General features: G+C 32.5%; 3 protein-coding genes across 3 annotated transcripts; 1 reads left to right on the plus strand and 2 right to left on the minus strand.

The window, feature by feature from the left end:
* The first annotated feature begins 955 nt into the window (after positions 1–955).
* On the plus strand, positions 956–4192 carry LOC120079682. Its single transcript, XM_039033984.1, has 4 exons — positions 956–1111; positions 1732–1829; positions 2484–2556; positions 3874–4192. Exons 2-4 carry the CDS (start codon positions 1745–1747, stop codon positions 3896–3898), a joined length of 183 nt encoding a protein of 60 aa, XP_038889912.1. The 5' UTR covers positions 956–1111; positions 1732–1744; the 3' UTR covers positions 3899–4192.
* Positions 4193–5795: 1603 nt separating this feature from the next.
* Positions 5796–11109, minus strand: LOC120079681 (E3 ubiquitin-protein ligase At3g02290). Its single transcript, XM_039033983.1, has 5 exons — positions 10663–11109; positions 9593–9995; positions 8629–9055; positions 8346–8455; positions 5796–6147 (listed from the first exon to the last, which is right to left on the minus strand). Exons 2-5 carry the CDS (start codon positions 9710–9712, stop codon positions 6121–6123), a joined length of 684 nt encoding a protein of 227 aa, XP_038889911.1. The 5' UTR covers positions 9713–9995; positions 10663–11109; the 3' UTR covers positions 5796–6120.
* Positions 11110–14456: 3347 nt separating this feature from the next.
* On the minus strand, positions 14457–16146 carry LOC120079540 (pollen-specific leucine-rich repeat extensin-like protein 3). Its single transcript, XM_039033755.1, has 2 exons — positions 15949–16146; positions 14457–15527 (listed from the first exon to the last, which is right to left on the minus strand). Exons 1-2 carry the CDS (start codon positions 16118–16120, stop codon positions 14755–14757), a joined length of 945 nt encoding a protein of 314 aa, XP_038889683.1. The 5' UTR covers positions 16121–16146; the 3' UTR covers positions 14457–14754.
* Between the last annotated feature and the right edge of the window lie 882 nt (positions 16147–17028).

The raw sequence follows: 17028 nt of genomic DNA on the forward strand, positions 1-17028 counted from the left end.
TGCAGGTGAGAGTCCCAACTTCCTGAAAACTCTAGTGCACAAGCGCACAACATATCTTCCAATATCTAGTTCAAATGTTCTATTTGACCATCAGTCTATGGGTGAAAAATTGTACCAAAATCCAATCAAGTACCCAATGCTAACTGAAGACTCTTAAAAAAAACTAGCTGTAAAAACGAAGGTCATCATTTTTACAACAATACTATATTAATTAGCACTCTTATTATTTTTTTCTTTGTTAACTTAGCTAAATGCTAATTCTAATTTTATGGCCGGGACTTAAATTTTATCAAAAGTATGTGAACTAAAACGAAACTAAACATTTCCTCAATTCATCGTTCTTATTGTCTACCCTTACACTTATAGTAGGGCTTTGCTTGTATAATACATTTTAAAAGATTCTTATTTAATAGATTTTGAAATATTTATGAAAGATTGTAGATATTACTTCCACCTTTAAAATTATTCATTTGTTATCTATTTTTTTAATCAATGGTTTAAAAAATTAAGCCAAAATTTAAAAACTCAAAAAAGTAGTTTTTGATTTTTTTTTTTTTTTTTTTTTTAAATTTGACTAAGAATTCAACCATTGTACTTAATAATTATTGTCATAAATGGAAAGAAAATAGACTTTATTTTTTTTAAAAAAATAAAATAGTTACCAAATGTGCCTTAGTGAGATCGATGTTTAAAATATCGATGTCGACGGAAATACCGATCTTTTAATTCTACGGAAATTTTGATAAAAATATTGGTAAATTTTCGATTTCAATAGATATTTCTAAAAAAATTTTAAAAATTCTTTAAATTAGTAAATAAATATTTTATGATTTTTAAATAAGTTTACATTTCTATTGCTTGTATTATATTTACATGAATGATATTTTATTTTATTTTATTTTTTAATTATATTGATTCACCCGGGAGGATAGTTTTGTAACTCTATGGAAGAAATAGGGTAATAAAGAAGAAAGCTAAATACGGCAGACTAATTTTTAATTACTTTTCATTCTTCTCTACGAAAGAGAGAAGCTTTTGTACCTCTAAAGCTTCAAGGCAGGTCTTCGAATCAAGCCTTCCTCAAATTTCATCTCTATCCGTTGCATGAAAGGTGAGACGAATTAGGTCACATAAACAGCTTCAATGTGATAATTTCTTGTTAAAATTCATAATTTCCTGCTTGATTCCTCTTTTTTTTTCAAGCAAAAGCGAGCATTTCTCCTTTCTATATTGACTTCTGCCGCGAACGTGGGAAAAAACGCATGAAAACTCTTTTTTTCGATTCCTTTTCCTTCAATGGAAAATGGGTTTTTTTCTTTTCTTTTCTTTCGAACATTTGTGGAACCGGTTCTGTTTAACCAATTAGTTTTCGTGTTTATGGGTTTTTAGATCTGTGATTGTTTTTAGAATTTGACTTTGAAGGAATCCGAAAATGGAAATTTGTGACCTCCCTTGTGAAAATTTGCTTTCCTTACTATTTGGTGAAGCTTGATCGAGAAGTTTGGCAGTAAAATATGGTCTCTGTGTGATCTAGTATTTATGTTTAGCGGCCAAATATATGGGCCTTCATGATTAATAAACACATTACTTTTTGAAGTTTGATTGTACATTACGTTTCGAAGTTTGATTGTGAAACTGCCATAACTTCTTGTTGCATCATCCATTTCCCATACTTCCACGACCTGAAATTTTAGATTGATTTTGACTTGGGTGGTTGCTTCTTGCTTTTAGGTTTTCTATAGCCATGAATTGGATACAAAGGAAGATCTACCTTTACAATGTCACGTTTGGGCTGTACATGTTGGATTGGTGGGAGCGTATCCTCTTCAGTATGCTCTCTATTCTCTATCCTATCCCCCCATTTCCTAAGGGATCTGTGGTCTGTTTTATCATTTTCAAGCAAGCGTAGTACCCATTTAGATTTAAGTTTCGGATTTGAAGGGATCATACCAGTATCATTGTACAGGCAAATAGTTAGTGGTATTTACTGTTTTTTGTTGGCATTTAGATTTTTGGGGGCTTTTGGCCCACTGAGTGAAGTTAATAAGTTTAGAATTAATATGCTGGAATTAGTAAATTTGTGTATGGAGTGTAGAACTGTAAGATGGAAATTCTCGATAATTGTAAAAAGTAGATTGAAAATGGAAGATAAAGTTACTCGATAAATGTGATAAGTAGAAAAAGATGGGAAAAATGGAGTTACTTGATAAATGTGGAAGTTCAAGTTGGTGGGCTGAATGGCCCCTTAATATGGATTTTCCATTATTCAAGTTATGTCCTGTCATGTGGATATGGTTGTTAAGTGGTTATATGTTGTCTAATCTTAATCGTGGTTGTTAGGTATGTCTGTGTCTTATGTTAACTAGATTTAGGATTTTGTCTAGTTAGAAGTTGAATTTCATTGTTTTTGCTGTGAGATTGAATCTAGTTCGTGCAATTCTTACTGTTTGTTAACCTCTTGAATTCTTCACATATTATTGTAGATACGTTGGTGGTTGTGCTGATGTGGTTCATGTTTTACAATGGATCACGATACGTAAATGATTTGTGCAAGAGGTATTGTGTACACATTTACTACCATTTCCTTTTCAGAATTGGAAAATAAAATATTTATAACAATTTATTGCACATGTTGTAGTAGAAATTTGATGACAAACCACCAAAGAAAATATGGTACCACTAGTTTCACACTAGTTTCATTTGTAGTCTGGCAAAAACAGCAGTCACATATTTGTTCTTCTTTCTGATTTAATAATAACAATATTTTTTAGACCATTAATTTTTAAGAATGGAACATACAAGGGGGAGAAATCTAACTCCGCAGGAGTGAAAAATTCACATTTATAAGTGTGGAACATATATGGGGAGAATCTAACTCCAAAGGAGTCAAAATAATACAACATCTCAAAGTAATAGAGGGATGAGGATAGTTGGAGAACTCTTTGGAGAAGAAGCTCCAAGAGAATAATAGCAAAACAATGTCGCCCCAAATCTTTATAGGGTTCGTTTCCTTCGAACTTTGAACTTATCCTATAACGATCTCCTATTCATTTCTAACCAAACTTCTGAATAAATAGCCTTACAGTTTCTGAAGATTTATGTTTTTTCAATCCAACACAAGTAAAAGAACTTCATCTTGGAGCAAAATATGCTATAACTGTCGGTAGTTTTTTAGTTGGAAAAACATACTTGAGAGGGGGGTAGTTGGAAACTGAAGCAGGAATCTCAATCTCCTCTCCTATTGAAAAGGATATTGAATCTTAGGATGTATTCAGGAGTGCTTATCGAGCAATGGCTTTTAGAATGAATGGAAAATTATTTGGATGTTTGGTTCTATACTTTGCGATGCTTTCTTTTAAAACATGAAAACTTTTAGTAGACGGTTGCCAAAGACACTCTCAAGGGCAGCCTTCATCACATATTGAATTGTCATTTGTTATTCTTACAGAACACTCTCGAGGATATCATTTATTATGCTTTTACTTATGCAAATCTTTAGATCCTCTGTGTGTCATTAACAGTGACAGACTGACAGTAATGGTCATTGGCAACATCAAACACTTTATGGCATTGATTTTGAAATGGTAAAACCACTTTTTGTCATGTTCAAAAAAATCACTAGTCAATCAATTAATGATTAAAAGCATATTTCTGAATGAATTTGAACCTAACAAAAACGATTAACCATTTAACAATCACTCACAAACAACATTTAGCACGTTTTGAATATGTATTTTAATTTTGCCATTTTTTCTTTCTTTTTATCTTTGGATAAGCAGCTATTGCAATTGATTACTGTTCTACCTCGTTAGATTCCATTGTTAACCTTTGCTTTCTTAATTATGTATCTTCCTCCAATCACCTGCATCTCAGGCATCTGTGGCAAGGCAAGGTGTAGCCGTGTAGGACCATTGTGCCCAATGGGATAGGTTCAAGGCTGTCAGTAATTTGGGTGGAATTTTGCATTATTATCAATCTAGTAAAGCGATATGATGTGCTATGTGTATGTAGTATTCCCTTTTTGCTTTTAGACAAGCTTCTCTGTTTCTTAAATTTATTGAACAAACTTTTCTGATATTGAGATAACCTGTTTGTATTACACTTGCTTGAAATCTGTTTTGAAACTGATTTTCGTATTTGAATGAAATGCTCTGATGAGTTATCAGGCACACTGGTTGTGTAATTGTTGTTATATTTGGCTGATTGTTATCTGGTGAGATTTATGTAGTAAATACACTGCTTCTTTTCTTGTCTTTGTTAGATTTGTCACTATAATTCTGAATGCTCTCTTGTTCGCGATACTTTAAATCAGAATTAGATGATGAATCCAAACATATTTTACCCTCTTGAATATGAATAGAAGGCAGATGCAACTATTAAAGCAAACCATATGGAGTAGATACCAATTGATTATCTTTCTGAAGACAAAACTTTCCCGTGGAAACCATTGTTGGATGATACATAGATGAAACACGAATAATTGAATAGTCAAAGTTTCGACAAATGTAGAAGAAATGCATGTGCAATTGGATAGTTGAAGTTTTAGCGTCGGAGGAGCGTACAAATAATTGATAGTTAAAGTTCGTAACAATTTCAAGTTTCTCAGATATAGAAACTAATTAGATCCGTGAGAGGGATCTTAAAATGGTCAAAATTGCTTTTCATTCATAAATAATTCTTCTAACAACCAATAAAGTTCCCTTCAATTATCACCCAAAAACATAATAATAATCATAATAATAATAAATAAATTATATCTATCTTTGTAATTTAAAACCAAACACTCAGAAAAGAATGTCCACACCTCATTCATAATCTGAAGAAAGACCTAGTAAACCTGCACTTGCTTAGTTTCAATGCTACATAAAGCAAAATTAAAATTCAGATTTTTTTTTTACTATCTTAATGTCACAGATGACTTGAAACAAGATATTGAGAATGAAAATACCAAAATGAAATCTGACAAAAGAGAATAGTTAATGTCGCCTAAAAGATAAAAGAAGAGAAGTCTCCAATTAATAAAATCAAAATCTTTATTATGAATTAAAAGTTATCAAAACAAGAACACAATTCCTCTGTGTATAGAGAATTGGAAAGCAAACTAATCCTAATTCTAATTAATCAGAGAAACTAATCCCAATCCTAATAAATCAAGAAAATTAATCCTAATCAATTAAGGAAACTAATCCTAAACCTAATCAACTAAGATTTGACCAAGATACTCTAATTTATCCTAATTCTACTATATCATTAGTCGATATATTACATTGAAACCAAAAACAGATCAAAAGGATATTTAAATTACTTCTCAAAAAAGAAAAAAGAAAAAGCCCAACTAAACTCAATATGATTAACTGAATCGAGCCGCCAAAGCGAGCATGACAGGAGGTTTGTGATTCAATTTTCTCTACCCATCGTACTAAAAATAAATAAATAAAACAAACCCATCACGTTTCAAATAACTTTAAAATTACAAATAATAACACCCTTAAACTTCATGCAGATAAGAAAGCATTGTTTTTTTGGTGTACTCTCAAACACAACCCATTCGCTTTACTAAGGATTGTCTGAAGAATTAACTTCCCAGAATTGGATTATAAAAATAATAGTAATTATTATTATCGTGAAGGAGAGATTATAGAAAAAAAATCTTTGAAAATGAGGAAAATTGGATTAGAAAAAGGTTACTAATAATTAACTAATAACACCCTCAAATTCTTAGCTTACATCTTCTCCTTTCAGAAGAAGAGATGATTTAAGGGTGAGCAACTTTCACTTCCAGGAAAGAAAAGAAAGAAAGAAAGAAAACAGGTAGATACACCAAACATGGAATGGAAAGGTTTCTCAATCATTCACAACATCTATTTTTCTTCCCCTATAAGATGATATTTTGGTGAAACATCAGTTTCAGCTGTATAATTTAGAAATAATCTTTGAAAATGAGGAAAATAAAGAGAGAAATAGAGAGGGAGAGGAATCAGATGAATCCAACCTTGGTTATACTTTCATTCATAATATTTACTATGGTTGAAAACTCTTATCCTGCAATATTCACAAATGACCATGTTCCTGTTGGTTATGCACAAGGTGCTGCTGCTGGCTTCGTCCGCGACATGCACATCAAGTCGTTTCATCGAATGCCATTACCTAAGACATTAAAATAGTGGTATGAAATAAAAGTAAATGAAACCCATCCAAACATGTTAGGCTGTTTCCTTTCCAGTTACAAATCACATAATCTAATTTACTGTGAATCAAGCTCATCAGTAAAACCAGAACTCAGAAAACAAATGCTACTCTGCAGAATTCGACCATATTAAACTCCTTAGGCTTAGGGGACCAGGTTTAATTTTTTCAACTAGGTTTTCTAGGATCCGAACCTTTTGTTTCATAACAAATCAAATTTAGAACTCAAGGACACAGTTGTACAACCTATAGAACAGATCCTGTTCAAGTAAAGTCGTCACAAACAAATCAAATTAACAATTATGTTGATGGAAAGATTGATTAAGCTCTAGCGTTTATCTTCAAGTGTTCAAGGCCAACATAAGCCTGCCTAGGCTGGAGAGGTTCAGAAATCTTCATGTGTAAGAGGATGAAAAATTTTGATCCTCTAAGCCCATGGGTGATCATCATATCAATGGCCCTTGGAACGCAAAGAGATTACTATGAGTTCATAAACCTATATAAGAAAGAATCTCCAGGCTTCCGGATGGTTTTTCTAACCATAGGTTTAATGACAAGTAAAAGAAGTGTCTCCAGAAACTAATCATTTACTTCAGCTTTTGATTTTGTCCACATTTTACAAATCAGTTCAGATTCGGTTGAAAATCATATTCAAAGTAAAAACGATCAGTACACTGTAAAACATTTTTAAAAACCTGTTAATGGTACTCAACATTCCACTAGTTTTCTGACCGTCAATTATCATAGCCAAGTGGCAGTCATAAGTTTCACACTGGATCAGGCGGAGTTCTTCAAGGTACATCATAAGTAAATAAAGGGTTGCATAATAATTTACAGAAGATTATTCACTCTACACCAATTTTAATCATATTCAAAGCCCCTTTTCCTTTTAGTAAAATCACCAGTTGTTGTACCATGCAATCTTAATCGATTAATTCTGGTACTATTTTAGTTAAGCAACAAACTTAAAACGCAGAAGAGCATCTAAGGATCATGTTTCATCTGAAGGTCATTTCCCAATGCTTCACCAGTGAAGGAGATGGGGAAGGAACACTAGTTATTACACTAAGAATTACCGACCCTACCAACTGAAGATCACAAAAATGGTGCAGTGCTACACATTTATTAGTTTAATTATATAAAACTTCAAATATTACCACGTAAATGTGTCATCTTATTCTAAAAAGCATAAATATTGATATCAAAATGTGATCAACTATCCCCCAAAGGGCACCTCGTTGGCAAAGGCAGGGTCTCTTGATACACCTACCCAGAGGTCACACATTTGAACCTTCAGATAGAAAAGTCCTTCCTAGGTGTCTCCTGGGTTTAAATCTGGTAGCTTCCCCCGGATTAGTGGGGGTGGGGCCCCCAATATCAGGTTTTCAATTAAAACAAAAAAAAAATGAGATCGGACTTACCCCATTCAAAAGATAAGATGATGTGTTCTCTTAAACTACTGATATTTTAGAAGTTTTACGATAGGAGATATTCTAACATAACTTAATCTAACAGCTCCAGATATATATAAACGGATCATACTAAACCATCTACATTATTCCAAAAGGACAGCAATGATTATAGACTCTTTTCGAGATGCTCTTCATGGGCTACCTCTTCAGAAAAAGGAGGTCATATAGGCCTCTTTTAACAAAGCCTTCCTTTGGTTAACATGGTTCAAGTTCAAGCAAACCGACACATCTTTCCAAGGAAAAAGCTACTGATTTAAATTCTTTTTTTTTTAACACCTTACTTACATTGCTCTCACTTGGGGTAAATTCTCCCCATTTTTCAGGACTCTAGCCTTCCTTCTCTCTCTACTTATTGTCAATATCTTTTGTAAATCATATGGGCACCTGTGCCCCTTATCAATGAAATGAAGGTTACTTGTTTCTCCCTAAATAAAAAATAAAAAAAAAAATAAAAGGTCCTTATGCCCAATTCATGTTTAAATAACAATTATTTTTGCTTAAAATCATTAGTTTGAAATCATAAATAATAGGAACGCTAATTTTATGACAAAACTTAAATTTCATAACTTCCAAAACATAAAAAGATCCAAACATCAATCCGAGTCAGACTAGAAGACAACCAATAGGGTTGCTTTGAGACAATGATTGAACAAGTTTATTTGATACGAAGGAGGAAAGGAACCATACCTTGCCACAAACTGGACAGTTATCACTTCTCTCCATCCACTCATAGATACATCCAAGGTGAAAATGATGAGAGCATTTTGTCACTATCTTGGGATTCTCCGAAGTATATTCTGTAAGGGAAAAGAACATTAAATGAGCAGAATGAAAATTTGGCATGTTAAAAATTGTGCCGATCAGTAACTTGTTTATCACCCAGAAGCTCAACAAACAAGAATATAAAGGGCCAAACCAAAACCATATATTGAAGATCCATGATAAACTGAAGCTAATTAAATAAATCAACCTTCAAGACACGTTGGACAGACATCCTCATCTTCAGAGGATGTATAAGCATATCCAAGTCCAGTCGTAGATTTAGTTGAAGGGAACTTTAGAGATGATTTGCCAAGATTTTCTTTAGATTCCTCAAGACAAGCAGACCCGTTCCATTTGCCTGCTGAGCCCAACGAATCTGAATCTGTATCCACATCACTTCTTAAAGGTTCTGACTCTTCATGTAAATGGCTTGACCCCTTCTCTCGCCTAGAAATTAATCCATCCCGCTGCAAACGGATATATCTGGGGTCGGCATCATAAGGCAATGGCCTTGGAGGTGAGCGGTACATTTCAGATAAAGAGTTATCTGTTGATGCTGTGGAATTCATAGATGTTGTCCCTTGAATTGAAGAAGAGACAGAATGCACTTCTCCTCTTCGAAAAATCAATGTGTACTAGAGGAAGTAATAGGGAAAACAGATTAATATAAATATCTTGAGAATAAAGTCACAAACTACAGCTGAACACTTGTGACTGCTTGAAACAAATTATACATGTTTTTTCCATAAATATATTATGATCAATAATGGATTATGGGCTCTATATATAAATTTACCCATGCTAATGGGCATTATAAAGCAATCAAGATTATATCGGTAGGAAATACGGAAAGACAAATTAAAACAAACACACAATAATATGACATATACAAGGAAGTAGCATAATTCAAGACATTTCCCTCCTAATATTTGTAGTTCCAATTTTTTATCATCTTTCACGAAAAATAAATTTTGTTGACTCTAGACTCTAATACTAATTACTATGTAAATAAGAAATCCTCGTAAAACAAAACCAATAACAGAAATTTTTTCTTCAACTTTGCGATGACAAAATATTAGAGTATATTTATTCATAAATACTTCTATTTTCCTCCTTGATAGTGACATATCGCAAAATAACATGATATATATTGCAACAAAAATAGGGCTTACTGCACTTAAGAAGCTCTGAATGAAGCAACTAAGACAGGTGCAATTCCTATATACTGAACTATTAGGATTAACATAGTCTTCAAAATCCTCCACGCTCAAACAGCAGCAAACAGCACCCATCGTGCGAAACTCCTACCAATCTTTTTATTATTCTCGATTATCCAACCCAGCAGATTCCCAATCTTTTTATTATTCTCGATTATCCAATCCAACAGATTCCCAAGTCAACAGATAGACCAATTTAGCTATTCACTTGCATTCAAATGGAGAGATCTTGGCCAATGATTATGCAGGAAAATGGAGACGAGAGTACATAAGCTCGCAGAAGTACTATTGCCTCCACGAACCAGTACCCTCCCTCTTCAAATCGAATAAAGTGGATTTTTTAAACTGGGACTTTCACCTGTAAAATTAGCAGCCTCTGTTCAGTAAAGTTAATGACATGAGGATCCAAAGGGATTATCCTCAAAGCAACTGTGATGAATGCTAATGTCATCACCTAGAACACAAGTCAAACAACAATTCTTACTAAATCATATATATTAAACCAACAACCGTCATTATTTAAAGGAACACGAATCTGTCGGCAGCAATCCAAAACCACCACAACAGTCACAACAATGAAAGAAAAAAATTATCGAAACAGCCAAAAATAAATCGAAGTGTTAATCAAATGCCATAGTCTTCGGTCAAAATAACCCACCCATCTCACCAAATTGACCTTTTCTTTTTCTGGGTCACCTCTGAAAACACGGATTCTTTCCTTAGGTGATGAGATGCCATTACAAATATCAATAGCCAACCAAGCTGATCATCATCATCCAGGACATACACGAATCGTCCAATGTACCCATTGAAGAATAAGGAATACGGAAGAACAAAAAAGCAAGCTATTCAAATTATACGACAACACCATTAGAAAAAACTCAAGAAATAGACGATCGGGACAGGGATACGCATAAATCATGAAAAGAATCAGAAACCCAATACAGAAAAAACAAAAATATGGGGCGATCATAAAAGGGGGTTGCCGGGGACATAGAGAATAGTTGGGGAAAAAGAGAAAGTACCTTGAGAGAAGAGTAAAGTGGAGGGAGAAGAGAAGAGAAGACCGAAAGAGAATTACGATCTTCGATAGTGGGTGGAGGACAGAGAAACCTGGAAGTCGGAAAAATTGGGGAGGAATGAGAGAATATGCGGAAATTACTATATACATGCGCCTTTTGGTAAAAATCACGCACACAGATATTGGAATTTCAAGCTAAATCAAGCTTGAGCATTTTAAGGGGAATTTTTTGGATTGGAAAATTGAAGGCGATGAATTGAAAGCTATGAATTGAATTTCGCGAAATTAAAGCCGCCTTCTTCCCTCAATATCTCTCGATTTCTTCTTCCTCTCTCGCTCGCTGCCGGTGCCCCTCTTTGATGGTAGGTGGATAGATAAAATGCTCTAATTTAATCTCCACTCGCTTCTACCTAGTACTATTACAATTTCCTACTAATTTCAAAGAAATCACGTTACAAAACTAACACTAGGGATATTTAAATAACTCGAATAATTCGGACTATCTTACCTAAAATATAAGTATTATATTGGGTTAGTTTTGTTCTTGGATTGGGTTGAATTGAATTTTTCTATTTTTATTGAGTTGGATTGGGTTTTGAGTTGGCTAAAGAAAGATTTGGATTGACCCAATCCAACCCGAATTTTGTATATATATATATATATTCTTATTTGTTTAAAGTTTAATTTCTTTGTATTGATTAAATTTTTAATTTTTAATATTTTTCTTTTAAAATTGTTATGATATTTTTCTTTGTTTAAAGTTTACAATAAATATCATGGATATTTGGTATTTAGCATATTAATTTTATGAGATTTTAGTTATTAGTTATGTGTTATATATAAATTTATATATTTTTCATTAAAAATAAACAAAAGTTATAACCCGACAACCCAACCCGAAATTTAAGGGTTGGGTTGGAAAATTTGGGTTATTTGGTTGACAATCAAATCGACTCGGATTTTCGAGTTGGTCTAAAAAATACACTCAACCCAACCCATGTACACCCCTAACTAACACTCCCCTTCAAAACTCGTTACAATAATTTTTCTCTTATCATCTCGTTTGAGATCAATTATCGAAATTCAGTTAAAAAATAATTTTTTTCAACTTATTATTTAAAGATTTGTCGATACATCTCGTCAGAATTACACACTCGAGATGTACTAATTGAAAAAAATATCAAATTTTGCGAAACATGGGTTAAGATTTGGGATCAATATTAATCCACATTCCATTGAAATTGCTCAAATATATCGAATTTTGGTGTTAATTATACCCGTGTTTCACCGAGAAAGCTCAAATATATAGAATCTTGTTAATTCGTCGAGAATAACATCGAGATCCACATGATTACACGAATTTCTAAATTGATTTACTGATTATCTTTTCAAATTTCTCCAAATTATATACTATTTGGTAGTGTAGTTTTAAAATTTCGAAATGATTTGGGAAAATCATATAATATTTGGAAAAATTAGCTAGGAAATTCTAGCTAGATGTACCGATAAGGCCCAAAATAATCTATAAGTTAAAAAGGTTATTTTTTAAAACAAAATCTCGATGGTTGATCTCGAGCGAGATAGATTGAGAAAAAATATTCTAACGAGTATTTAAAAAGCATGTTAGTTTTGTAAGATGAAAACTTAAATGTGTTATTTCTGACAATTTTCCTAATTTAACCTTTTAAGTTATTTTTTGGTTTCAATCCTAATTTCCTTCATATGGTTTCACTTGGTGTTTCAATTTTTTTTTCTTTATTTGCAAAACAACTTTGATAGGTTTTTATCACTAAATTTATTGATAAAAAATTGTGTATATGCTTATGTGCAACTTAAATGAATAAATCTGAAATTTTTTTATCATTAAATATATTTATAGAAAATTATGTGTGTACTTATATGCGACTTAAATGAACAAATCTAAACAGATATGGGAAGTAAATTTGGAAGTTCGGAAGAATAAGAAATTGAGGATGGACAGTTGAAATTTTTAATGAAGAATATGACAATCGATATAATTTATAGATGTGTGTATTTTATTTTTATCGACACGTTTGTATTTTTTCATGTATATGTACAGAATATTTTTATCTATAGGTTTATAAGAAAATATTTTTCATATAAATTTTTAGCATGTACAAAATATTTTTTAATTTTATGATTTAAATTAATACTATTATTAATTTGAAATTTTAATCACACGCCGAATATAAATTGCCCATTAAAAAGTATACATTTACGTGAAGGGAATAGAACAAGAAAATTATAAAAATATTAATTATAAAAATAAAGAAATAAAGAAATACATACAAACTTTTACATTTCTTAAAATAAGTGCGAATTAATTTGTTTGTTTGTTTTTCTCTGCGACTTTTAGCTTCAATTTTGTCTTCATATTTTCTTTACACAATCGTTTGTTTATATATATATATATATATATATATTCTCTTTAGGGCAGGTTTACAGCAATTATTTTAATTTGATAGTGACATTAATATAATTTTTTTTATTAATCATACGCATATCTTTATTTATTTTTTCACTGATTTTTTTCCCTAATTTTTAAATTGCATGATAGAATTAATTTGATGTTTTGCATGAGTGTGATGCTAGGTATTAACTTAAATTGGTCGTTTGATGTTAAATCATTGAATCACACAAATCTTTATTGCTTTTTAATCTTCACCGTTGATTTTTGTTTTTCAAGATCTAAAGACCTAATTTAAAATTTGGTTGTTACCCGCTTCTCTCTTAATTTAAATTCATCTTTTTCTCCAAACTTTCAGCAATAATTTTTATTATTTTCAATGGAAAACCTGGGTGCAGCAAGAAATTACTACATGACAATTCATTTTTTAAAAAATCTTAAAGTTTTATTTAATTTAATTTAATTTTTTTGTTGCATGTAGAGAAAGGGGAAGATAAAACTTAGGTTGCACCTAAGTATTGCTCATTTTCAATCTTCCATAATTCACTAAGCTTCCATTATTGCTATCTCTAAGCTCCAATTTTATTTTTTTCATATAATTCTTGAGAGAGATTTATGGCCCGTTTGAATTGACTTTCTAAGTGTTTATAAACATTTTTTTTTTGGCACTTATAAACACTTATTTAAATACTTAGAAAGTCAATCCAAACACACCCTTATTATTGTTGAGAGTTTCAAACTTATAAATCCACTACATTGTGAGAGTTGCAAGTGTGTTCTTCATTATTTCCAAACTTTTGTAAGAGTTGTTCTTAATCCCGAAAAAATAGTTTTTGTCATGGTTTGATCCTCAATCGTAGAAAGAATTAGGTTTGTTCTTACGTCCGAAAAAACGATGTAGCAATTCGACTCTAAACCGTGGAAAGAGTCATGTTTGAGTGACATACTCGAGAGTAGCTTGAGAAGTGGACGTAGGCTAGGTTGTGTTAAACCATTATAAAATCACGATGTCAATTTCTCTATCTTTCCTAATTTATTTCTGCAATTGATTCTTGGTATTATAGTTTAATTGCATAAAACGAATTGAAATATTTTCTTTTGAAGTTAATTGCTCATATTTATTTATTTTGACTGACAGTTTTTAAATTTTCATATTCATTACCAATCTTATTGTTAAAATCGATATGGTATTATAAAGTATTATCGCGAATTTATTATATAATTCAAGATGAATTTATTGCATGAATTCCTTGTTTAAATTAAAGTATGTTAATTTGTTTAATTGAGCTCATATTTAAAAAAAAAAGTTTTTATTAGTTTAAGGAAACTCAGTTCACCCCTCTAGGGTTATTGATCCTACAAATTATGCATTTAAATTATTAACAAGTCATTTTTATTCAATAAAATAATCAAAACAATTGGATCAATATAACCGTCCAATTATTTAACTTTTCACAATAAAAGCTAAAGTCATCCCATCCATCCCAACAACATGAATTAATTATATGATCAAACTTATCCAAAACACAAAACCAACCTTTATGTCCAATCCCAACTCTCAATTTTCCTCAAATCCATCACTTTCACCTCACAATTATTGATTTTTACCAGAAAATAAGCAGAATAATTTACGCAAAAACAACAATCAATTCTAAATGTTGAAATATTTCAAGGAGAATTTTGCTTTGGAGGTGAGGAGATCTCAGGCAGGTCAGGTAACGGCAGCGACAGGGCTACGCCGCCCGCTGCCGGCTGCAGCCGGTGCAAGAGAGGCTGGTGGTGGTGCAGCCTGTGTGGTGGCAGAACAGAAAAATGTGGCCTCCTCAAAGGAAGCAGAGTTTGTGGATGAAACTGGTTTGGTTTTTCACTTGTGTTTGGAGTTTCATTTGGTGCATTATTTTCATTCTTTTTTGGTGGGAATAGTGGAAAGCCAGGGAGAGGTGGAAGAGGTGGGAGTGGTGGCAATGGAGGCAATGGAGGCAATGGAAGAAGTCCAGGAAGCAATGGAAGAGGAGGAAGGTTCTCGTAAATCCGAGGAACGTTCGGGTTTTGGATCGGAGATGGCAAACTCGGGTAGTCGAATGTCGGGGGTGCGGCGAGGACTTGTTTCGTGTCATCATATGTGTTGGAATTTTGTGGCCTTTGCTTGCAAAGGTTTGGTTGTTTTAGAGGCTTGAAAGTGAAGAAGCCAGCTGAGAATGTGTGTGTGCCTTGTTTTTTTGACTTAAGTTGAAGGGAAGATGATTTTGCTGTTGCAGCCACTGCACAATATGGTTCACTACTTTTAATTAATTCCACATAACATTCCTCAATCTTCTTCACATGTTTGCTCACTGGAACTGGCAAATTCACCTTGAATTCCCCTCTTTTGTCTGTCTTTACTTCTTCCCTAAAACTCGGCCTCGATCCTTCATTTCCACATTTAACAACAACCGTTGCACCTACAGAGTATATATCAACTGTTATGAAATCGAAAACGAAGAAAACAAAAAACATAAACAATAGAGAAAATCGACACTGAAATTTACGTACTTCACTAATAGTGTGTTAACTACATCCACAAACAGAAAGAGAGAGCAATTTAATTATTAAAGAGGAATATCATATTTCAAAAGTGTTTATTAGTGCACTCCTCTGAATCTTAGGACCAAAATCGTAAATAATAAAATACCAATACAACTTAGATTTCAGAAACATTGCATTAGACCCCAACTTTACAGCAAGACCCGCGTTTGGTCATCCAAAACTCTAGATAATAGATTCAAGACATTTCAATATCAATATCAACATATACGTCTTAACTAGTCGAGTCATGAAACCCCACGGATTTAAGTTTTCCAACACGAGACGTCGTAAAAGTACCTGAAATGAAGTGACTGGTCTTTGAAAACTTCTCTTGAAAGCACGTGTCGCAGAAAACGGTACCGACGACGACGGCCGAAGGGAGCTTCCTATGATGCCTGGCTTCTGAAAGATCAAAGAAACTCAAATTGAGAAGAAGTAAAATGATAAGCCAAACCATTTTGGATCCCATTGTTCTTTTTTTTTTTCAGCTTGAGGTAAAGGAAATGAGAAAGAAATAGAAATTTATAGCATAAAAAGTAAAAAGAAAAAACCCCACAGAGCTTCATAATGTGATTCATGAAAAAACCAGTGAACTGCAAACCAAAACAGCAATGAATGTAGGTTCATTATCCCACCAACCAAAAGAAAATCACCATTAAGGCAGAGAATTAAGGTTGGAATATTTGAGAGATAATTGGTAATTTGGGTACTCATTTTTTTTCTCTTGTTTTTTCATGATTGCATTTAATTTCAGTTTGGTTCTTTATTGGTGTGGAAATAGGCAAATTTGGGGCAGTTGGGTCAGTGTTAGTTCACGAGATGGAGCACAAAAAAGCACTTCAACTGTGCCAGTTCATCATAATCCAACATTAATAAATGGTATAAAGAACATAAAAATTCATTCTCATTGTATATCTATGCAATGTGTTTTTTTTAAAACTCCAAATTAGCTGGTTTGGATGTGATAAATTGATAATTTAGTGGACCTATTTCAGCAAACTTTTGTTTTAAGTAGGTTTTTGTTTTGAAACTATAATATTGAATAAAAAAATAAAGATGCTAATTTACATTAAAAAGGAAAAAAAAGGTTAATAATGAATTTTGATCTCAAGAAAAATTAATACTCGTACACGAATCACCACCATTAAATACAATGATATATTAGAATTCGATAAATGATCTCGTTTGTTATAATTGGTCAATCCTACTACCTCCATGGGTGCATTCTGGGGGGGGGGAATTCTCATCCTAAAACTTTCATTGATGTCTAATTTTATTCGTTTTCAACAAAAGAGCACTCTATTGATGATCTATTAGACACTTATTTAAGGGTTGTTCCTTCTGGCTAGGCAAACTTCTGCATGGTCATTTAAAGGT

The sequence above is a fragment of the Benincasa hispida genome, chromosome 6 (genome assembly GCF_009727055.1).
Source record: "Benincasa hispida cultivar B227 chromosome 6, ASM972705v1, whole genome shotgun sequence".
Lineage (NCBI taxonomy): Eukaryota > Viridiplantae > Streptophyta > Magnoliopsida > Cucurbitales > Cucurbitaceae > Benincasa > Benincasa hispida.